Raw genomic sequence first — 17,472 nt, forward strand, 5'->3', positions numbered from 1 at the left:
ACAAATGCTGTGACTACCTTTCTAATAGGAATATCTCCAAGTGTTTAAGTGACCCACGCCGTTTGTTCCCATTGCAACCCCTTACTGGGCGCCCAGGCGGACAAAAGCTGGGCAGCGATCTCCGGGCTGGGCGCCCCACGTCCATCGTGGGCAGAACCGGGGCGGGCTCCCCGCGGGAGAGTCGGGGCGCGCCTTGTGGCTCCTCCCTCATGCCTGCTCTCTGGGCGGGCCGGGGACGCGGGGAGGGCGGCGGCGCGGACGCGCGATCGCTGCCAGGCGGCCTAGGCGCAGTCTAGGGGGGTCAGTCTATCTTCCTCCAGCGGAGCAGGGCGCGATGAGCTGGGAGCTGCTGCTCTGGTTGCTGGCGCTGTGCGCGCTGCTGGCGCTCGTGGTGCAGCTGCTGCGCTTCCTGCGGGCCGACGCGGACCTCACCCTGCTGTGGGCCGAGTGGCAGGGGCGACGCCCAGGTAAGGACCCGCTGCCGCCTCTCTGCACGGGGAGCCCGGTTTCCGGGCAATAGGACTTCCGCTGCCCCTCCGTCCAGGCGGCGAGGCTGAGCCTTTCTCAAGGGTCTGGGTCGGGGCGGAAGGGGCCGGCGCCTTTTGTCTTCTTTCCTGGTCCCTACGGACTTGCCTTTTACTTGCTGAAGTAAAAGAGCGTTGGAATCGGCGGGGCGCCCTCAGGTCTCTGAGTTCTCCGCCTGACTGAAGCAGCGTGGGAGGACAGTACTTGGAGAAACAGTGCGCTTGTAAAGGAGTGTCCTTTTGAGGCTACTTCCTGAAGTTGTTTATCTGCCATCTCTCACTCTACTCAAGAGTGAAATGGAATTTGAGATAATACAGTCACCCACAAAGCTGCCTACCCATTGGGATAAAAGTAAAGAACTGGATTGGGTGTTTTGCCTGAAGGAAGGCCGTTATTGGCATACTAAAAGACATTCTACCTGTCTTTTATATATGCCAAGTTTAATATTTGATGGTCGTTTACTAAACACATACTGTGTGCTAAGCAGTGCCCCAGGCCCTTTTCATTTGTGACTGTTCACCTTTATAATGACTCTTATTTTATTAACCTTATTTTCATAATGCTCAGAGAAGTTCAGTGGGCTGTCCAGAGCTAGGCTTTTGGTCTGCAAGGGCCTGCGGGAAGTGATGTTTCCCTGGACCTAGTTTCCTGCATGAAAATATCTAAATCATGTGAGAAGGTTTGCTTGGAAGTGATTAAGTGAAAAAGTGTAAGTGTCAGTCCCTTCCAATTCTTTGGGACCTCATGGACTGTAGCCCATCAGGCTCCTCTGCACATGGAATTCTCCAGGCCAGAATCCTGGAGTGGGTTGCCCTTCCTTTCTCCAGAGTATCTTCCCAACCCAGGGATCAAACTCCTGATCTGCATTGCAGGCAGATTCTTTACTGTCAGAGCCGCCAGAGAAGCCCTGGAAGTGATAACTTTAAAAATGGAGCCAGAGAGGGAATTTTCACTTACATGGGGGTGAAAATTGGTTCTTGGGGACTGAAAAAAATCTTAGATGGTACAATGTTTTATGCCCCTCCGAAGCTCAACCCTAACTGACAAAGTATTATTCCTTAGTATTTCATTTTTCTTGTTTCTTTTCTTAGAGGGGGGTGGGTATAGCATGTGTAGCACTTACACTGAGTTCACAGAAAATATGTAAAACATGTGCAAGATCAGGATTACAAAACTATGGCAAATAGATGGCTGTGATTGGCAGACTTTCTCTTGTTCATTGGCCCATCTCAGCATGTATTGGCTGCTTTGTGGACTTTAGTGTTTGATCCTATTTGTGCTTAGTGTTAACTTGGACTTTGAGAATTACATAAAAATATATTTTCAGTTCAGTTCAGTTCATTTCAGTCGCTCAGTCGTGTCTGACTCTTTGCGACCCCATGAATCACAGCACGCCAGGCCTCCCTGTCCATCACCAACTTCAGGAGGTCATACAAAAGTTACTCAACTGATAATGTCAAGTGCTAAAGAGGAAAAACGTTGACAATATCTAGCAGCTAGTTAAATGAAAAGTTATTTTCACATATCAAGCGAAAGTTAAGGTGACTAAAGATAACTTTTAAGAAATTCATTTGGTGTTTTCAGTGTTTTATTTTTGCTGGAAAAATATCAGTTTTGAAGGATTTTTAAACACATTTAATTACTTAGCTATTATTATCATGTAGTTATAGCATTTGGTGATTTACAAATGTAATATGATACATTGCAATTTATGTAAATACATGTTATTCAGCAAAATAACTTTTGTAAATTTACAGTTGTAAAGTTAAATGTTAATGGCTTTTAAATTTTAACTTTTAACTTTTTAATTTCACCATGCTTAAACCTGAACTTACTGAAGATTAAACTTTATAGAACTCCTTTTATGTCTAAAGCATAGATATGTATATGTAAGGGCTTCCCAGGTGGCACTAGTGGTAAAGAACCTGCCTGCCAATGCAAGATACACAAGAGACACAGGTTCTATCCCTGGATGAGCAAGATCCCTTGGAGGATGGTATGGCAACCCACTCCAGTATTCTTGCCTGGAGAATCTCATGGACTAAGGAGCCTGGCAGGCTACAGTCCATAGGGTAGCAAAGAGTTGGACACTACTGAAGCAACTTGGCACACAGATATATGAAGATACATAAAGAGATATGCAGCATAGTTGTGAAATTTAAATGTTATGGGGACGTTATTAGGAAAAATGACTAAAAAGACTTCTAGGGGCTCCAGGAGGGGGGGATTAGGGGGTGAGAGAGTTGGAAGCGAGGTGAGGGCGATAATATAAAAGAGTTAAAGGAACATGAAGATAGATTCAAGTTCCAAAAACAGCTCAGATTGGAAAGATGAGCAGACTCTATTAAGGTTTTTTTTTAAAAATTATCCTCTTTTTCATCTTTATGTTGTTGTTGTTCAGTTGCGAAGTTGTGTCCAACTCTCTACAACCCCCTGGACTGCGGCACGCTAGGTTTCTCTGCCTTTCACTATTTCCCTGAGTTTGCTTAAATTCATGTCCATTGAATCAGTGATGCCACCCAACCATCTCATCTTCTGTCGCCCTCTTCTCCTCTTGCCCTCAATCTTTCCCAGCATCAGGGTCTTTTCCAATGAATCGGCTCTTCGCATCAGGTGGCCAAAGTATAGGAGCTTCAGCTTCAGCATCAATCCTTCCAATGAATATTCAGTGTTGATATCCTGTAGGATTGACTGGTTTGATCTCCTTGCAGTCCAAGGGACTCTCAGGAGTCTTCTCCAACACCACAGTTCAAAAGCATTAATTCTTCAGTGCTCAGCCTTCTTTATGGTCCAACTCTCACATGCAAGCATGACTACTGGAAAAACCATAGCTTTGACTCTATGGACCTCTGTTGGCAAAGTAATGTCTCTACTTTTTAATATGCTGTCTAGGTTGGTTATAGCTTTTCTTCCAAGGAGCAGACATCTTAATTTCATGGCTGCAATCACTGTCCACAGTGATTTTGGAGCCCAAGAAAATAAAATCTGTCAGTTTCCACTTTTTCCCCATCTATTTGCTGTGAAGGGTCACTTTAAAAAGTTGACAATATACTCACATAAGGCAACTTTTAAAAATACTAAAGGATACATGGTTACAAGTAAAGCTCTCTCTCACCCTTGTCTCCCAGCTGCCCAGTGTGCCTCTTTGGGGGCAACCACCATTTCCTGCCTTTTATGTATCCATCTAGAGATACCTTCTGTGTCTCCAAGCATGTATCTCACATGGTAAAATTTCAGGGTGACTGATTTTAGGTACTGCACATAGATCCAGAAAAATCCATGGCACTAGTCCAGAGTAGGAAAAGTCTCAACAGCAGAACATATATGAGGAAAACAGCTCTTATCTGATAGTGACGTCAATGAGAGTCAACTGTGCAGTGCCAGAAAAGATTAGGCAACCTTGTGGAGCTGTTTCATGTCTTTTGGAACAAACTGCAAACAATAAAAGATGTTTTCTGAACACCTGCTTGTGTTAGCCTCTGTGCTGGGCACTGGGGACACAGCAGTGACTGAGCCAGTCACTGTCTGAGCCTTCATGGCATGTCCCTTCTGAGAGACAAGGGAAGTGGTGTAGTCAAGTCACCCTACTTGGGGCTGTTTCAGTTCAGTTCAGTCGCTCAGTCGTGTCCGACTCTTTGCGACCCCATGAATCACAGCACGCCAGGCCTCCCTGTCCATCACCAACTCCCAGAGTTCACTCAAACTCATGTCCATCGAGTCGGTGATGCCCTCTTGCCATCTCATTCTCTGTCGTCCCTGTCTCCTCCCACCCCCAATCCCTTAGCCCCCTGGGAATCCTGTATCCTGCTCTGGCCAGCTCCTTTCAATAGAACATTGACCAGCTGGAGCTTGTACAGAGGGTGTGAGAAGAAGGGTGAGGAAACCAGATGCCGTGTCATCTGAGGGAAAGTAGCAGAAATTGGAGGTGTTTCTTTAGCCTTAGAGAAGCAAGAGATGAAAGGACTTAGGGAGGACATAGCAGCTGTCTTCAAACAGATGAGACACTGTCATGTGCAAGACAGGCCTGATTTATCCTTCCTGACACCACAAGGCAGAACTGCTGCCAGCTGCTGCTGGTCTGTAGAAATTAAAGGTGTCAGTATAAGAAAATTCCTGAAGCCCTTGAATGATTGTTCTCAGTGCTCAGTCGCTTCAGTCATGTCTGAGTCTTTGTGACGCTATGGACTGTAGCCCGCCAGGCTCCTCTGTCCATGGGATTTTCCAGGCAAGAATACTGGAGTGGGTGGTCATACCCTACCCCAGGGGATCTTCCCAACCCAGGGATAGAACCTGGGTCTCCTGTGTCTTCTGCATCACAGGTGGATTCTTTACCCTGAGCCACCCGGGAAACCCATCTTGAATGATTAGACTTACCCCCTCCCAAATGAGCTGGTGCCTCAGAGGTAACTAGATACTCATCCTGTGAGGGAATTAAATGGTCAACAGCTTGAGGGGAGAATTCTTAACCTGGGTTGGGGGTTGAACTCCTCTCAACTCTGAGAATCTGCTTTCAGAGGCTCTTTGCTGCTGCTGCTGCTAGGGGTGGCCATTATGAATGCCAGATTCTGTCGAATTGTTTTTTTTTTTTTTTGACATTTTATTTATTTTATTATTCTTTAAAGTCTTTATTGATTTTGTTACTATATTGCTTCTATTTTATTTATTTATTTATTTTTTCTGGCCCCGAGGCATGTGGGAACATTGCTTCTTGACCAGGGATGAAATCCACACCCTCTGCATTGGAAGGTGAAGTCTGAACCCCTGGACTGCCAGGGAAGTCCCTGTAGAATTGTTAAATAATTGGTGCTAAGTTAAAAGGTTTTCTTCTCCAGGGTGGGAGGAAGGGTATCAGAACTGCAGATATACTAAGGTAAATGTGAGCCTGATAGTTTTCATTGTTGTATTAATATTTGCATGTTGGTATACAAATGAAGAGGGCTTCCCAGATGGTTCAGTGGATAAAGAGTCTGCCTGCAGTATGGTAGACTCAGGTTCAATCCCTGGGTTGGGAAGATTCCGTGAAGGAGGGCATGGCAACTCACTCCAGTATTCTTGCCTTTTGAATCCCATAGACAGAGGAGCCTGGTGGGCTATGGTCCATAGAGTCACAAAGAGTTGGACATGACTGAAGTGACTGAGCACACATGCATGCATGGACAAATGAAATCTTTGTTACTGCTATGCTAGCTAGTAAACAGTTACAAACAAATTATATTCACCTTGGAGTCTTGTATACTGCAGAACTTTGGAACAATGAGTAGGAGATCAAACAAGTCAATCCTGAAGGAAATCAACTCTGAATATTCACTGGAAAGACTGATATTGAAGCTCCAATATTTTGGTCACCTGATGCAAAGAGCCAACTCATTGGAAAAGACCCTGATGCTGGGAAAAACTGAGGGCAAGAGGAGAAGGGGGTGACAGAGGATGAGATGGTTGGATGGCATCACTGACTCAACAGACATGAGTTTGAGCAAACTCAGTGAGATAGTGAAGGACAGGGACACTTAGTGTGCTGCAGTCCATGGGGTTGCAAAGAGTCAGAGATTACTTAGCTACTGAACAACAATTTCCCCAAAAATTTGCAAGGTTGCTCAGTTGAGCCTTTCCATAAAAGTGCATCAGATTTAGGAGTTCCTGGTGGTCTAGTGGTTAGGACTCGGAGCTTTGACTGCCATGGCCTGGGTTCAATTCCTGGTTAGGGAACTGAAATCTCGCAAGCCAAAAAACAAAAAACATAGTGCAATAGATGATAGGAAAGTACTGTAGCCCAGACACATATTTAGGATGTATCTGTCCTTCATTTAGATATTTACATGAAATCGCTTTCCTGAGGATATGTTCTCAAATGGCTAAGATAGTTGGATCTACAATATTGACCATATTAAAATGTGGCAGCTTAGGCTAGAGGTCAGACATACCTTGACAAATATCCTAGCTCTGCCAGGATTCTTGGCTGTTTATTCAACAGTGACTTGTGGAGTCCTTTCTCTAAGCGAGTTTCTGTGCTAGGCACTGAGGACATAGAAATGAAAAAAGGAGACAGGGTCCCAGCCTTAAGGAAATTTACAGTCTAGTGGTGTAAATTAATCTCTGTAAACCTCAGTTTCCTTTCTTGTAAAACTGAGATAATTCCTGTTTCATAAAGTTCTTGTGAAGATTTTAATAATATGTTTAAGCACATAGGAAGCAATGGAAAAATGTTAAGCCATTGAAGTTAGTAATCCCATTGCCCCTGGCTGGAGAAATTAGAACATTCAATGTTTTGCTGCCAAAATCCATTTGTTAAACAATTTTGCAACAATTCAGTTCAGTTCAGTCGCTCAGTCGTGTCTGACACCTTGTGACCCCATGAATCACAGCACGCCAGGCCTCCCTGTCCATCACCAACTCCCGGAGTTCACTCAAACTCATGTCCATCGAGTCGGTGATGCCATCCAGCCATCTCATTCTCTGTTGTCCCCGTCTCCTCCTGCCCCTAATCCCTCCCAGCATCAGAGTCTTTTCCAGTGAGTCAACTCGTTGCATGAGGTGGCCAAAGTATTGGAGTTTCAGCTTTAGCATCAGTCCTTCCAATGAACACCCAGGATTGATCTCCTTGAGAATGGACTGGTTGGATCTCCTTGCAGTCCAAGGGACTCTCCAGCACCACAGTTCAAAAGCATCAATTCTTCGGCGATCAACTTTCTTCCCAGTCCAACTCTCACATCCATACATGACCATGGGAAAAACCATAGCCTTGACTAGACGGACCTTTGTTGGCAAAGTAATGTCTCTGCTTTTAGAGTTGACATTTTATGAAGCACTGAGTCCCCTGGAGGAGGGCATGGCAACCCATTCCAGTATTGAAAATCCCATGGACAGAGAAGCCTGGCAGGCTACAGTCCATGGATGGCAGAGTTGGACATGACTGAAGTGACTTAGCTCACATGCCTACACGTGTGTCAGTCACTGTTCTGAGTGCTTTACATGTTTTAACTCATTTCTCTCAACAATTCTATGAAGAAGGTTTTATTATTAATTCAGTTTTCCACTTTTGGAAAATGAAGGCACTGAGTTCCCACACGGGAGCATTTCACTGCTGTGTGTGACACAGCTGGCACTTGAACCCTGGGAATTAAAGTATACCAGAGCAGATACTGATTCACCGACACCTAGACATTAGAATTGTTTGACTAAAATAGTAAACTGGCTTCCTGATTTTAACTTTTCTGATCCAAAATCAGCAATGTGTATCTTAAATAATACCTTGTTTCCTATTTTTGACAAATAACACATTTTAATAAGGTACACAGGAGCATTGCACTACCCTGAGTCGATGGATTCAGATGGACAGGGGCTATCGTGTGCTGCAGTACAAATAAGTTTTTTGCTGGAGAATAAAACACTTGTCAGTGCTTTATTCTACATTTTTACAATCTTTAACAAGATGATACCTGGCAGCAGAGTATAACATTTCATCTCGCTCTCATATGTATTTCATCTTGGGTGAACTACTAGATTCTTCTAAGATGAAAGCTCAGGCATTTGGAAAGCTCTTTTACAAAATGACCTTTAGTTGCTAGGCATCAGATTATGATTAACAAGTGGGGAAAACATGACTTTAAAAATTCAGGGTGATTCTGCCATACCATAGAGTAGAACTTGGAATACTCAGATTTATCATCAATACCACCAATGTGAGAAATTAGAATAACAGAATAGAAAACTGGATGGAACTATTAGTGATCATCTTATCTGAAGCCCTCATTTATGAATAAGGAAGGTGAGAAAATGAGTCCAGATATTTTCTATCTACTTACCCTTACTTTTCATTATCAAATATGTAGATTAATAGAGCCTTAGAGTCAGACCATGGAGTTGTAAGGCTTACCTTGAAGTAAAGTCTAGAAAACTCTCAAAGAGTCTAGAATACACAAAATAATACAGTTAGTAATAAACTGTTACTAATATGATTTCTAACACTAGGTAGGAAGTGTTTCCTTAAGATATTTAATTTAAAAAAATTTTAAACCACTTTATTGAGGTATGATTGTCATATAAGAAACCGTCCATAATTAATGTACACAACTGGATGAGTTTGGGGTAAGTATACACCTGTGAGATCATCACCTCAATCAGGGCTGTAAACATAGGATACTTAAAATTTTAAGTTCCACATATTATGTCTTCATATTCAATGATATTGTTTAAAACTTTTATTTTTCCTTTGGTCAATCTTTGATTTATGGATGTAACCTATAGCTTATTTTCTCCCCTCAATCCCCACCCCCTTTTTAATAGAATGGGAGCTGACTGATATGGTGGTGTGGGTGACTGGAGCATCAAGTGGGATTGGAGAGGAACTGGCTTACCAGCTGTCCAAACTAGGAGTTTCTCTTGTGCTGTCAGCCAGAAGAGTTCATGAGTTGGAAAGGGTGAAAAGAAAGTGCCTTGGTGAGTAAATCTAAAATAGCAGCAGTGCTTCCTAGAAGTAAATCAGAGCCCAGAGTCAAAATTTGGGAATTTTAGAGAGAAGAGGGGGATTTTCATGGGCAGTAGACTCTGGTTCCAAATGCTGAATGCTTTGATCCAACTCCTTTAACACTAATTCTTAGCATTGGGATTGATCATCAGTTCTCTCAAATGCTGGTTTGGATTTTTAGTGACCACATACATGTCTTAAATTTTTATCTTAGACAAAGAACAATTTGGTTCTTATGAATGACATACATATATGTTACCATAGAAATTTAATTGATATTTTGTTAAAATGTCTGATATTAAAGTCATATGAAATAATATAAGATTTTTGTTGTAAAGGACAAAAAAACAGGAGTGGAATTAAATATTTTTTCCGGCCGCGCTGTGTAGCATGTGGGATCTTAGTTCCCTGACCAGGGATTGAACCAGTGCCCCTGCAGTGGAAGTGTGGAGTCTTAACCACTGGACCATCAAGGAAATCCTGGAATAGAATTAAGTTTGAGAAATGCAACTTGATATAATATTTTTCATATATACAGGACAATAGTGTTTTTGTTTATCTGTTTGGGTTTTGGTGTAGTTCACAGTAAACGCAGCCTCAAGTAATACAGTTATTATTTCTCATAGGAAATTTAATATCTACACAGAAATAATTTTGAATTTTCCAGAAGACCATTGGTTTTTGTTGTTGTTGTTCTCATCTACTTGTCATTCTTTAAAAATCTTTCTTTCACTTTGCTGATGGAACTAATTACCCAGATATGGAGTTAGCTGATAAGGCCACAAGCCCTCTTTCACGATATTACTCTTAAAGGCCTCTTGTGTTTTTGCACTGGGCCACTTCTTTTAACAGTTGCTCCTCTGCTGTTGAGACTTGCACCGGAAGAAATGAACCATAACAGTGTTTCTTGGCTTGAGTAAGATTGTTTTCCTTTTATCTGTCATATCGTGGGTGCAGACTTCTATTGCTTTTAAAAAACAGTATTTCACAATTTACTCCTGTGCCCATAAAGTCTTTTCACCTCTTCTCTATTTACTTGTTTTCCTTATCAAAACACAACTTTGTTGTATTTCAGGGCTAGAATTCAAGGAAATTAGTTTGAACTGTTCTTTTGATAACAGAAATAGAGAGGCCATTACAGCCCAACTGTTTCTTGGTTGGGAATTTCAGGATTCTGTCCTTTTCCTTATGCACCTCCTGGAATCCTTAGCCTCTGAAAGGAAGCTTTTCTGTGTCACGTGACTGGAAGACCCAAATTCTCATTGATTTTCAGCATAAATTTTTAAAAATTGTGTTTAAAAATCAGGCAGTGAACCTATCATATTACAGATGTACAGAAATACCTCTGTACCTCTAAAGGAATTGATCTAAAATGTTTGCTTTTTTTAGTTTGTAGTATAATCTTGATTCCTTCTAGAGGCTGTTCCAGTGCTGAAGTGGGTAGCCTATCCCTTCTCCAGCAGATCTTCCTGACCCAGGAATCGAACTGGGGTCTCCTGCACTGCACGCGATCTCTTTACCAACTGAGCTGTCAGGGAAGACTGGTCCAATGTTAGGCTGTATATATTTAAGCAGAAAAGAGGAATCCTGTTTTCTGTGTACCCAGCCAGCTTTTTGTTCGATAAGATGTTGCCCAGTATCCCTGTCAATCTGCTTATTGGTCCTTAAAGACAACCTCATCCACAGGGCTTCACCCAGAAATGAGCTCGTTGCTAAGAGTGGTTGTAGGGCGGGTGTTAAATGTAATGTGAATAGCACATGATTTCCATATTAATTTTAAGTGTCTTTATTTAGAGAATGGTAATTTGAAAGAAAAAGATATACTCATTTTGCCCCTTGACCTGACTGACAGAAGTTCCCATGAAACGGCTACCAAAGCAGTTCTCCAGGAGTTTGGCAGAGTAAGTAGCATTTTGAGTGCATGAATCTTGCTCTGAAGTAGCTGCAAAAGAGATTCCCATCTGTGGTGCTATCATTCAAAGGGCTGTAGGCAAATGGGTTCATGAAGCATCTCACTTCATCTCAAGGGCCCAGCTGGGTCTCTTAATCTCTGAATCTGTGGCTTTATGTATTAATAATTGGAATTTTTCCTACCTTAATAAATTAACTCCTCCATGTAGAACAAAAGAAGCTGAAGATTCACTGTACCTTTTATTTCTGTTACATTATTTTCCATAAAAAGTCACTTAAGGTGGGAATTTAATTCCACAGGTGAATTTTGGTTTTATTTTTCTATTGCTGACCTCTGGAAATGTACTGTCCTGTTCCACTGATTCATCAAGTTAACAATATAACCAACCATCCCTAGGAATTCCAACAATCCATCTAAGTCATCCCTAAAGTACTCCCTTTCTGATTTTCTTTACTTAGATCGACATTCTGGTCAACAATGGTGGAGTATCCCAGCGTGCTTTGTGTGTGGACACCAGCCTGGATGTCTTGAAGGAGCTAATGGAGCTTAACTACTTAGGGACGGTGTCCTTGACAAAGTGTGTTCTGCCTCACATGATTGAGAGGAAGCAAGGAAAAATTGTTACTGTGAATAGCGTTGTGGGAATTATAGCTGCACCCCTTTCTACTGGATACTGTGCCAGCAAACATGCTCTTCGGGTAAGGCTGTCAAAACTCAAGTGAGATAGAACTGACCTGAACGTGTGTATGGACCATTTACTACAAGAGATCATTGGAACTAGGTAGTGATGTTTGGAGACAGAGAGATGCAAGAAGATCTTGGGTAGAAGACTTACCCAGAATATGCTAAAAAGACTTGAGCCTCACATGCCTCTTCCTAATTCTGCAAACATACAATGAGTACCTACACTGTGTCATACACTGCAACATATCCTGGGAATATAAAGATGATATGATCCCTGCCCTTACAAACTGTATAGTCTAGCTGACATGTAACCCTTTACCATGTCATTTCTACCACATCTTCACGGCAAATTTGGGGTCTACCCCTGTTTCTTCTACACACATTTCAGGATTCTACATACATTTACTTGTCCTTCTCATTTCTGTGGCTTTATTTCCTTCCCTTTTGTTGGTGTTTATTTTACCTGAATTTCTAAATGTACATGCCGATCAGAAATAGAAACTTCCCACTGGGTGATTAGCCCTGAGTGTCAAATCCCTACTGGGTCTAGCCTTGACTTTGTTTACTCTGACTTCATTAGAAGAAGGAAATCTAGTTAAGGCAGAGTCTAGGAGAAAGTTTAATTTGCCTTGTGTAACTTATGAGATATGAGTACTGCTGCTGCTGCTGCTGCATCACTTTAGTCATGTCCGACTCTGTGTGACCCCACAGACAGAAGCCCACCAGGGTCCCCCGTCCCCGGGATTCTCCAGGCAAGAACACTGGAGTGGGTTGCCATTTCCTTCTCCAATGTGTGAAAGTGAAAAGTGAAAGTGAAGTCGCTCAGTCGTGTCCGACCCTTAGCGACCCCACGGACTGCAGCCTACCAGGCTCCTCCATCCATGGGATTTTCTAGGCAAGAGTACTGGAGTGGCTTGCCATTGCCTTCTCCGTATGAGTACTAGAAATGAATAAATTTTTAATGTTGGCTTAAGAATGGATAAGAAGAAATTGTAACTATATACACTAAAACATGGAGCAAATTAAATTTTAAGGCCAATGGGGGGGGAAATGATTAAGAGAGATGTGATATATAATTAATGCCGTTGAAGGTCACTTTACGTAGAATGTTTCACTGTTGGAATAATAAGATGCAATAGCTAAATGGTCATCAGTTTCATGAAAATTTGAAGCTTTGGTTCCATAGGATCCTCTTTCTGCTGTGAAGAGCAGACAATTGCAGAGAGTGATGAAACAAAATACTGCACTGATGATTTCCTCATATTTGGTAATAGGGTGACAGTTACTTCCAGCAGGGCAGTTGGGCAACTCTCAGGCAGGCACATGAGCTAAGGTGGCCACCCCATCTGTTTGGTACCCAGTATCCCATAAGAAATGCAGGATGCTTTCAATCAAACACAGTAGAAGTTGTCTGGTCTGCCCTCCAAGACTGTTTTGTACTGGATTTGATTGTCTGATACCATGTGTCAAGTTGAGATCTAGTTATACCAGTAGCCAAACACTGAAACCAGGAGTCTCTCTTTGAAGGGCACATTTCCTTCCCTGATACTCGGCAAGCTAGAAAGTGAACTTACTTGTTGAAAAGTTCACACACTATACTAGATGTGATTTCAAGCAAGGAGAGGTTTTAGTGTCTGGAGTATTGGCTTTCATGGTGTCCTCTCCCCTCTTTTGCTATAGAGGGGCAGAAGGTTAAAGTTCATTCATTCATTTATGAAGCCTTTTTTCCTGTCCATATGAGTCAGGCACTGTATTAGTCTCGGACAGCACAAACCTTCAAAGGCATGTGTTTGTTAGGCATCAGCAGTAAAGGCTGGTAACTGTTTAATGTTATTGGATCATAAATGAATGTACCTATGTTGGCTGCTTAGGCTTTTCAAAGTTAACTCAGTTTATCACAATGTAGTCTTGGAATATTTCCTGATTTAGGAGAAGAGATGAGAAGTAGATGTTTACTTCCTATTTGGTTTAGAAATGGGCAGTATCTTTTAAGTCTGAGGGTCTAGCTTGTCTTACAAAAGTCATTGAGTAAGCAATCATATTACACTTTTAACTAGCCATGTACTCTCTTATTACACCTAAAATAAAAAATTTTGCTGAAACTAATCATCTCTTTAGATAGTAATTGAAAAAATGGAACTGTTCCTCTATGATAGTTTCCCTTAAATATTAATTCCAACTTGCTCCCTGTTGCCCTCCCATCTGTACTTTAGGCTACTTTGAGGGATCATCGAAAGAAATCCAGCCTCAATGATGCTCAGTGAACACACAACCCTTTTGGAATGGGGAGCTAGAGACTGGGTATCAGATTCTTCAAGGGTAGTCTCTCACTTATCTGGTGCAAAATCACTGATGGCACAAGCTAAACCACTGCCATCGGGGGGATAAAATGAACCACTCATACCTGGAAAGAGTTAAGAATGCCTGTTCTAGATTGCCTGCAGTCTTGTTTAAAAATGCCTCATCGTGTGTAATTACATTCCCTGTCCTTCACTCACGCATTTCAGAACACATTTTGATAATGTGCTGCTATTGTCCTTCATAAAAAGTTTAAGAAAAGTAATTTCGTACTACTAGTAAACATGAGATATGTGTCTGTCTGTATTTATTTATTATTATTTTTTGTCTATTAGGGATTTTTTAATACCCTCCGAGCTGAACTTACCTCCTACCCAGGTGTAACAATTTCTAACATTTGCCCGGGACCTGTGCAATCAAATATTGTGAAAAATGCCCTAACTGAAGAAGTCACAAAGGTAAAATTTCTAGTTGGGGAATAATTTGGGTGCTTTAGTAGTCATACCCTGGCCTTACATCGCTGTGCCTCAGGGTTTTCATGTTAGAATCCCTTATGAATTATTTACATAACTTAACTCAGCGTTAGGAAAATTGCTAAGGTTAGCCGATAGTGTTTTGGCATCCAGCTTTAGTAACAGCTAAAGAAATTACTAAGATACTGCTTATAAGTGATCCACTATTATGTGGACTATCAATATTTTAAAAACCCAGTTTTAATCAATCCACAAATCATAGCAACGTTGAAAGTTCTGTGTGGCTGAATTTTAGTAAATTAAATCTTACTGGGATTTTAAAAGGGATTATGGTGAAGGAACTTAGCAAAAACCCCCTTGTTGAGATGTAGTAGTTTTAAGTTGGCCTCACCCAGGCCTGTGCTTCCCCCAGCTCATAGATTACACGCAATTAATCTATCAAATGAACAATAAATGTCTCATGAAGAATCCAGTATCACTCCATAATACAAAAAACTCTCTAGAGACCATGAAATTTTCCTTCTTCTCCACTAATATTTCTACTGAGATATAAATCTATATGTTTCCATGTAAATGTTTACATATACAATTTATATTTTGCATTTTCTATGGAGGCAGTATAGTAAAATAGAATAAGCACAATGTTACAGGAATCAGGGGACCTGAAATATAGAACTGGTTACTACTAAATGGTCTATGTGAGCACAGATAAAAGTTACTGCCTTTCTGGGCCTCAGCTTATCCGTAAAACAGTATTGGGTTAACTAGAGTAGCAGTTCCAAATTTTTTCAATATCAAGAAACCACTTCTATCTTCTTTCTCTATTTCATCCTCATGGACTCCATGTTTTATAGAACTTCATTTGTTTAAAATTTTTATTATTAAAATGACAGAGTTATCATTAAGTACTTTAAGATGGTACAATTCTAACTAAAAGTGAATAACTGTTATCTTTTAGTTAGTCTGCACACTTATCAAATGAACAATAAATGTCTCAAGGTGAAGTATATGAATTCTATTAGGTTTTCTGAAATATATAGCTTATGTGTGCGTGCTTAGTCAGGTCTGACTCTGTGATCCCATGGACTGCAGCTCACTAGGCTCCTCTGTTCATGTAATTTTCCAGGCAAGATTACTGAAGTGGCTGCCATTTCTTCCTTCAGGGCATCTTCCGGACCTAGGGATCGATCCTGCATCTTCTGCATCTCTTTCAATGGCAGGAGGGTCCTGTGCCACCTGGGAAGCCCATAAATAGCTTACAGGCACCCTTTAGTGCCTGTGGGGACTCCTGAGGGGCATGAGGCCAACAGTAAAGGAGTCACTCAACTAGATGTCTCCTAAAAGTTCTGTGAGATACCCTAGATAAATACTTATCACCTCACGAATTTTTCAAAATTTTCTTAGACTACAGGCAGCACTGCAGACGAGACCTACAAGATGGCAACTAGTCGTTGTGTGCGGCTGATGTTAGTCGCCATGGCCAATGATTTGAAGGAAGTTTGGATCTCTGATCACCCTTTTTTGCTAATGGTCTATTTGTGGCAATATATGCCAACCTGGGCCTGGTGGTTAACCAACAAAGCAGCAAGCAGAAGGATTGAGAACTTCAAGAGTGGTGTGGTAAGTCCAATTTATACATTTCTGAATTCATATCAATCTTGTAGGAAAGCATGAAATTTTCCAGTGCTTAAAAACTTTTCTTACTGTCTGCCAATCTTATGATATATTAATAAATACAAAAGATATAAAAAGTTTTCCATCCCCAATGCATATGTGTTGGTTTACTGTAAATTACTACTGGTCTTGGAGAAAGTTTTCGACAAGGTAAAAATCAAATCAAAGATTGCCACTTTTTTCTTCTGCATTGCTGTTTGGCCAATGTATGTGCCAAAATGCTTTTTCTCCACCGTGTCACCCCACAAACTCCAACCCATCCTACAAGTCTCTACATTCTGTAAGTGTCACCTCCTTGGGTTGATACCTGGCCTCCCTCCCATTTCTCCCCAGGACTAGGTGCACGTCAGCCCTCTGTCAAAGCACTTCCACACTATTAAGAGATGTAGGCTCACCTGTAGTACTGGTTCCTCTGACTTTGTTCCAGAAGGTCAGTTTGCACATCTGAAATGTGCCTATATCCGTGTTTAGGAAAACTTGCTGATAGCTTATTCTTTCAGCACACATTTTTCCAGAAAACTGAGGAATGTTAAATGAACTGGTGAAAAAAGAAACAAAAAACCAAAAACCCAAACAAAATACTTAAAGAGACTTAAAGGTTATAAAACTTTCAATATGCACTAACATGTTTAGAGATTGAAAAATTTCTAAGAGGGCTATTCATTTTATACTAACCAGTTTGTTTCGGGTCAAAACATCTATAAGTGATTTCATAATGTTGGAACTTGGTACTGTGGGGTGGTTCTAGAGGTCAGTCAGTTCAGTTCACTCAGTCGTGTCCGACTCTCCGCGACCCCATGAACCACAGCACGCCAGGCCTCCCTGTCCATCACCAACTCCCGGAGTTCACTCAAACTCATGTCCACAGAGTCGGTGATGCCATCCAGCCATCTCATTCTCGGTCGTCCCCTTCTCCTACCGCCCCCAACCTTTCCCAGCATCAGAGTCTTTTCCAGTGAGTCAACTCGTCGCATGAGGTGGCCAAAGTATTGCAGTTTCAGCTTTAGCATCAGTCCTTCCAATGAACACCCAGGACTGATCTCCTTTAGAATGGACTGGTTGGATCTCCTTGCAGTCCAAGGGACTCTCAAGAGTCTTCTCCAACACCACAGTTCAAAAGCATCAATTCTTTGGCGATCAGCTTTCTTCACAGTCCAACTCTCACATCCATACATGACCACGGGAAAAACCATAGCCTTGACTAGACGGACCTTTGTTGGCAAAGTAATGTCTCTGCTTTTTAATATGCTATCTAGGTTGGTCATAACTTTCCTTCCAAGGAGTAAGCGTCTTTTAATTTCATGGCTGCAATCAGCATCCGCAGTGATTTTGGAGCCCAAAAAAATAAAGTCTGACACTGTTTCCACTGTTTTTCCATCTATTTCCCATGAAGTGATGGGACCAGATGCCATGATATTTGTTTTCTGAATATTGACCTTCAA

General features: G+C 41.6%; 1 protein-coding gene across 1 annotated transcript in view; it reads left to right on the forward strand.

Annotated features, from left to right (window-relative positions):
- The first annotated feature begins 218 nt into the window (after positions 1–218).
- Positions 219–17,472, forward strand: part of DHRS7 (dehydrogenase/reductase 7) — a 22,580-nt gene continuing 5,326 nt past the window's right edge. The window contains exons 1-6 of the mRNA XM_055436235.2: positions 219–467; positions 8,809–8,961; positions 10,784–10,890; positions 11,360–11,599; positions 14,219–14,341; positions 15,761–15,976. Coding sequence (XP_055292210.2) covers positions 335–467; positions 8,809–8,961; positions 10,784–10,890; positions 11,360–11,599; positions 14,219–14,341; positions 15,761–15,976 — 972 coding nt within the window. The 5' untranslated portion in view covers positions 219–334. The remainder of the gene's footprint in view (positions 468–8,808; positions 8,962–10,783; positions 10,891–11,359; positions 11,600–14,218; positions 14,342–15,760; positions 15,977–17,472) is intronic.

The sequence above is a fragment of the Moschus berezovskii genome, chromosome 9 (genome assembly GCF_049115385.1).
Source record: "Moschus berezovskii isolate FMDL1 chromosome 9, NW_MosBer_1.0, whole genome shotgun sequence".
Classification (NCBI taxonomy): domain Eukaryota; kingdom Metazoa; phylum Chordata; class Mammalia; order Artiodactyla; family Moschidae; genus Moschus; species Moschus berezovskii.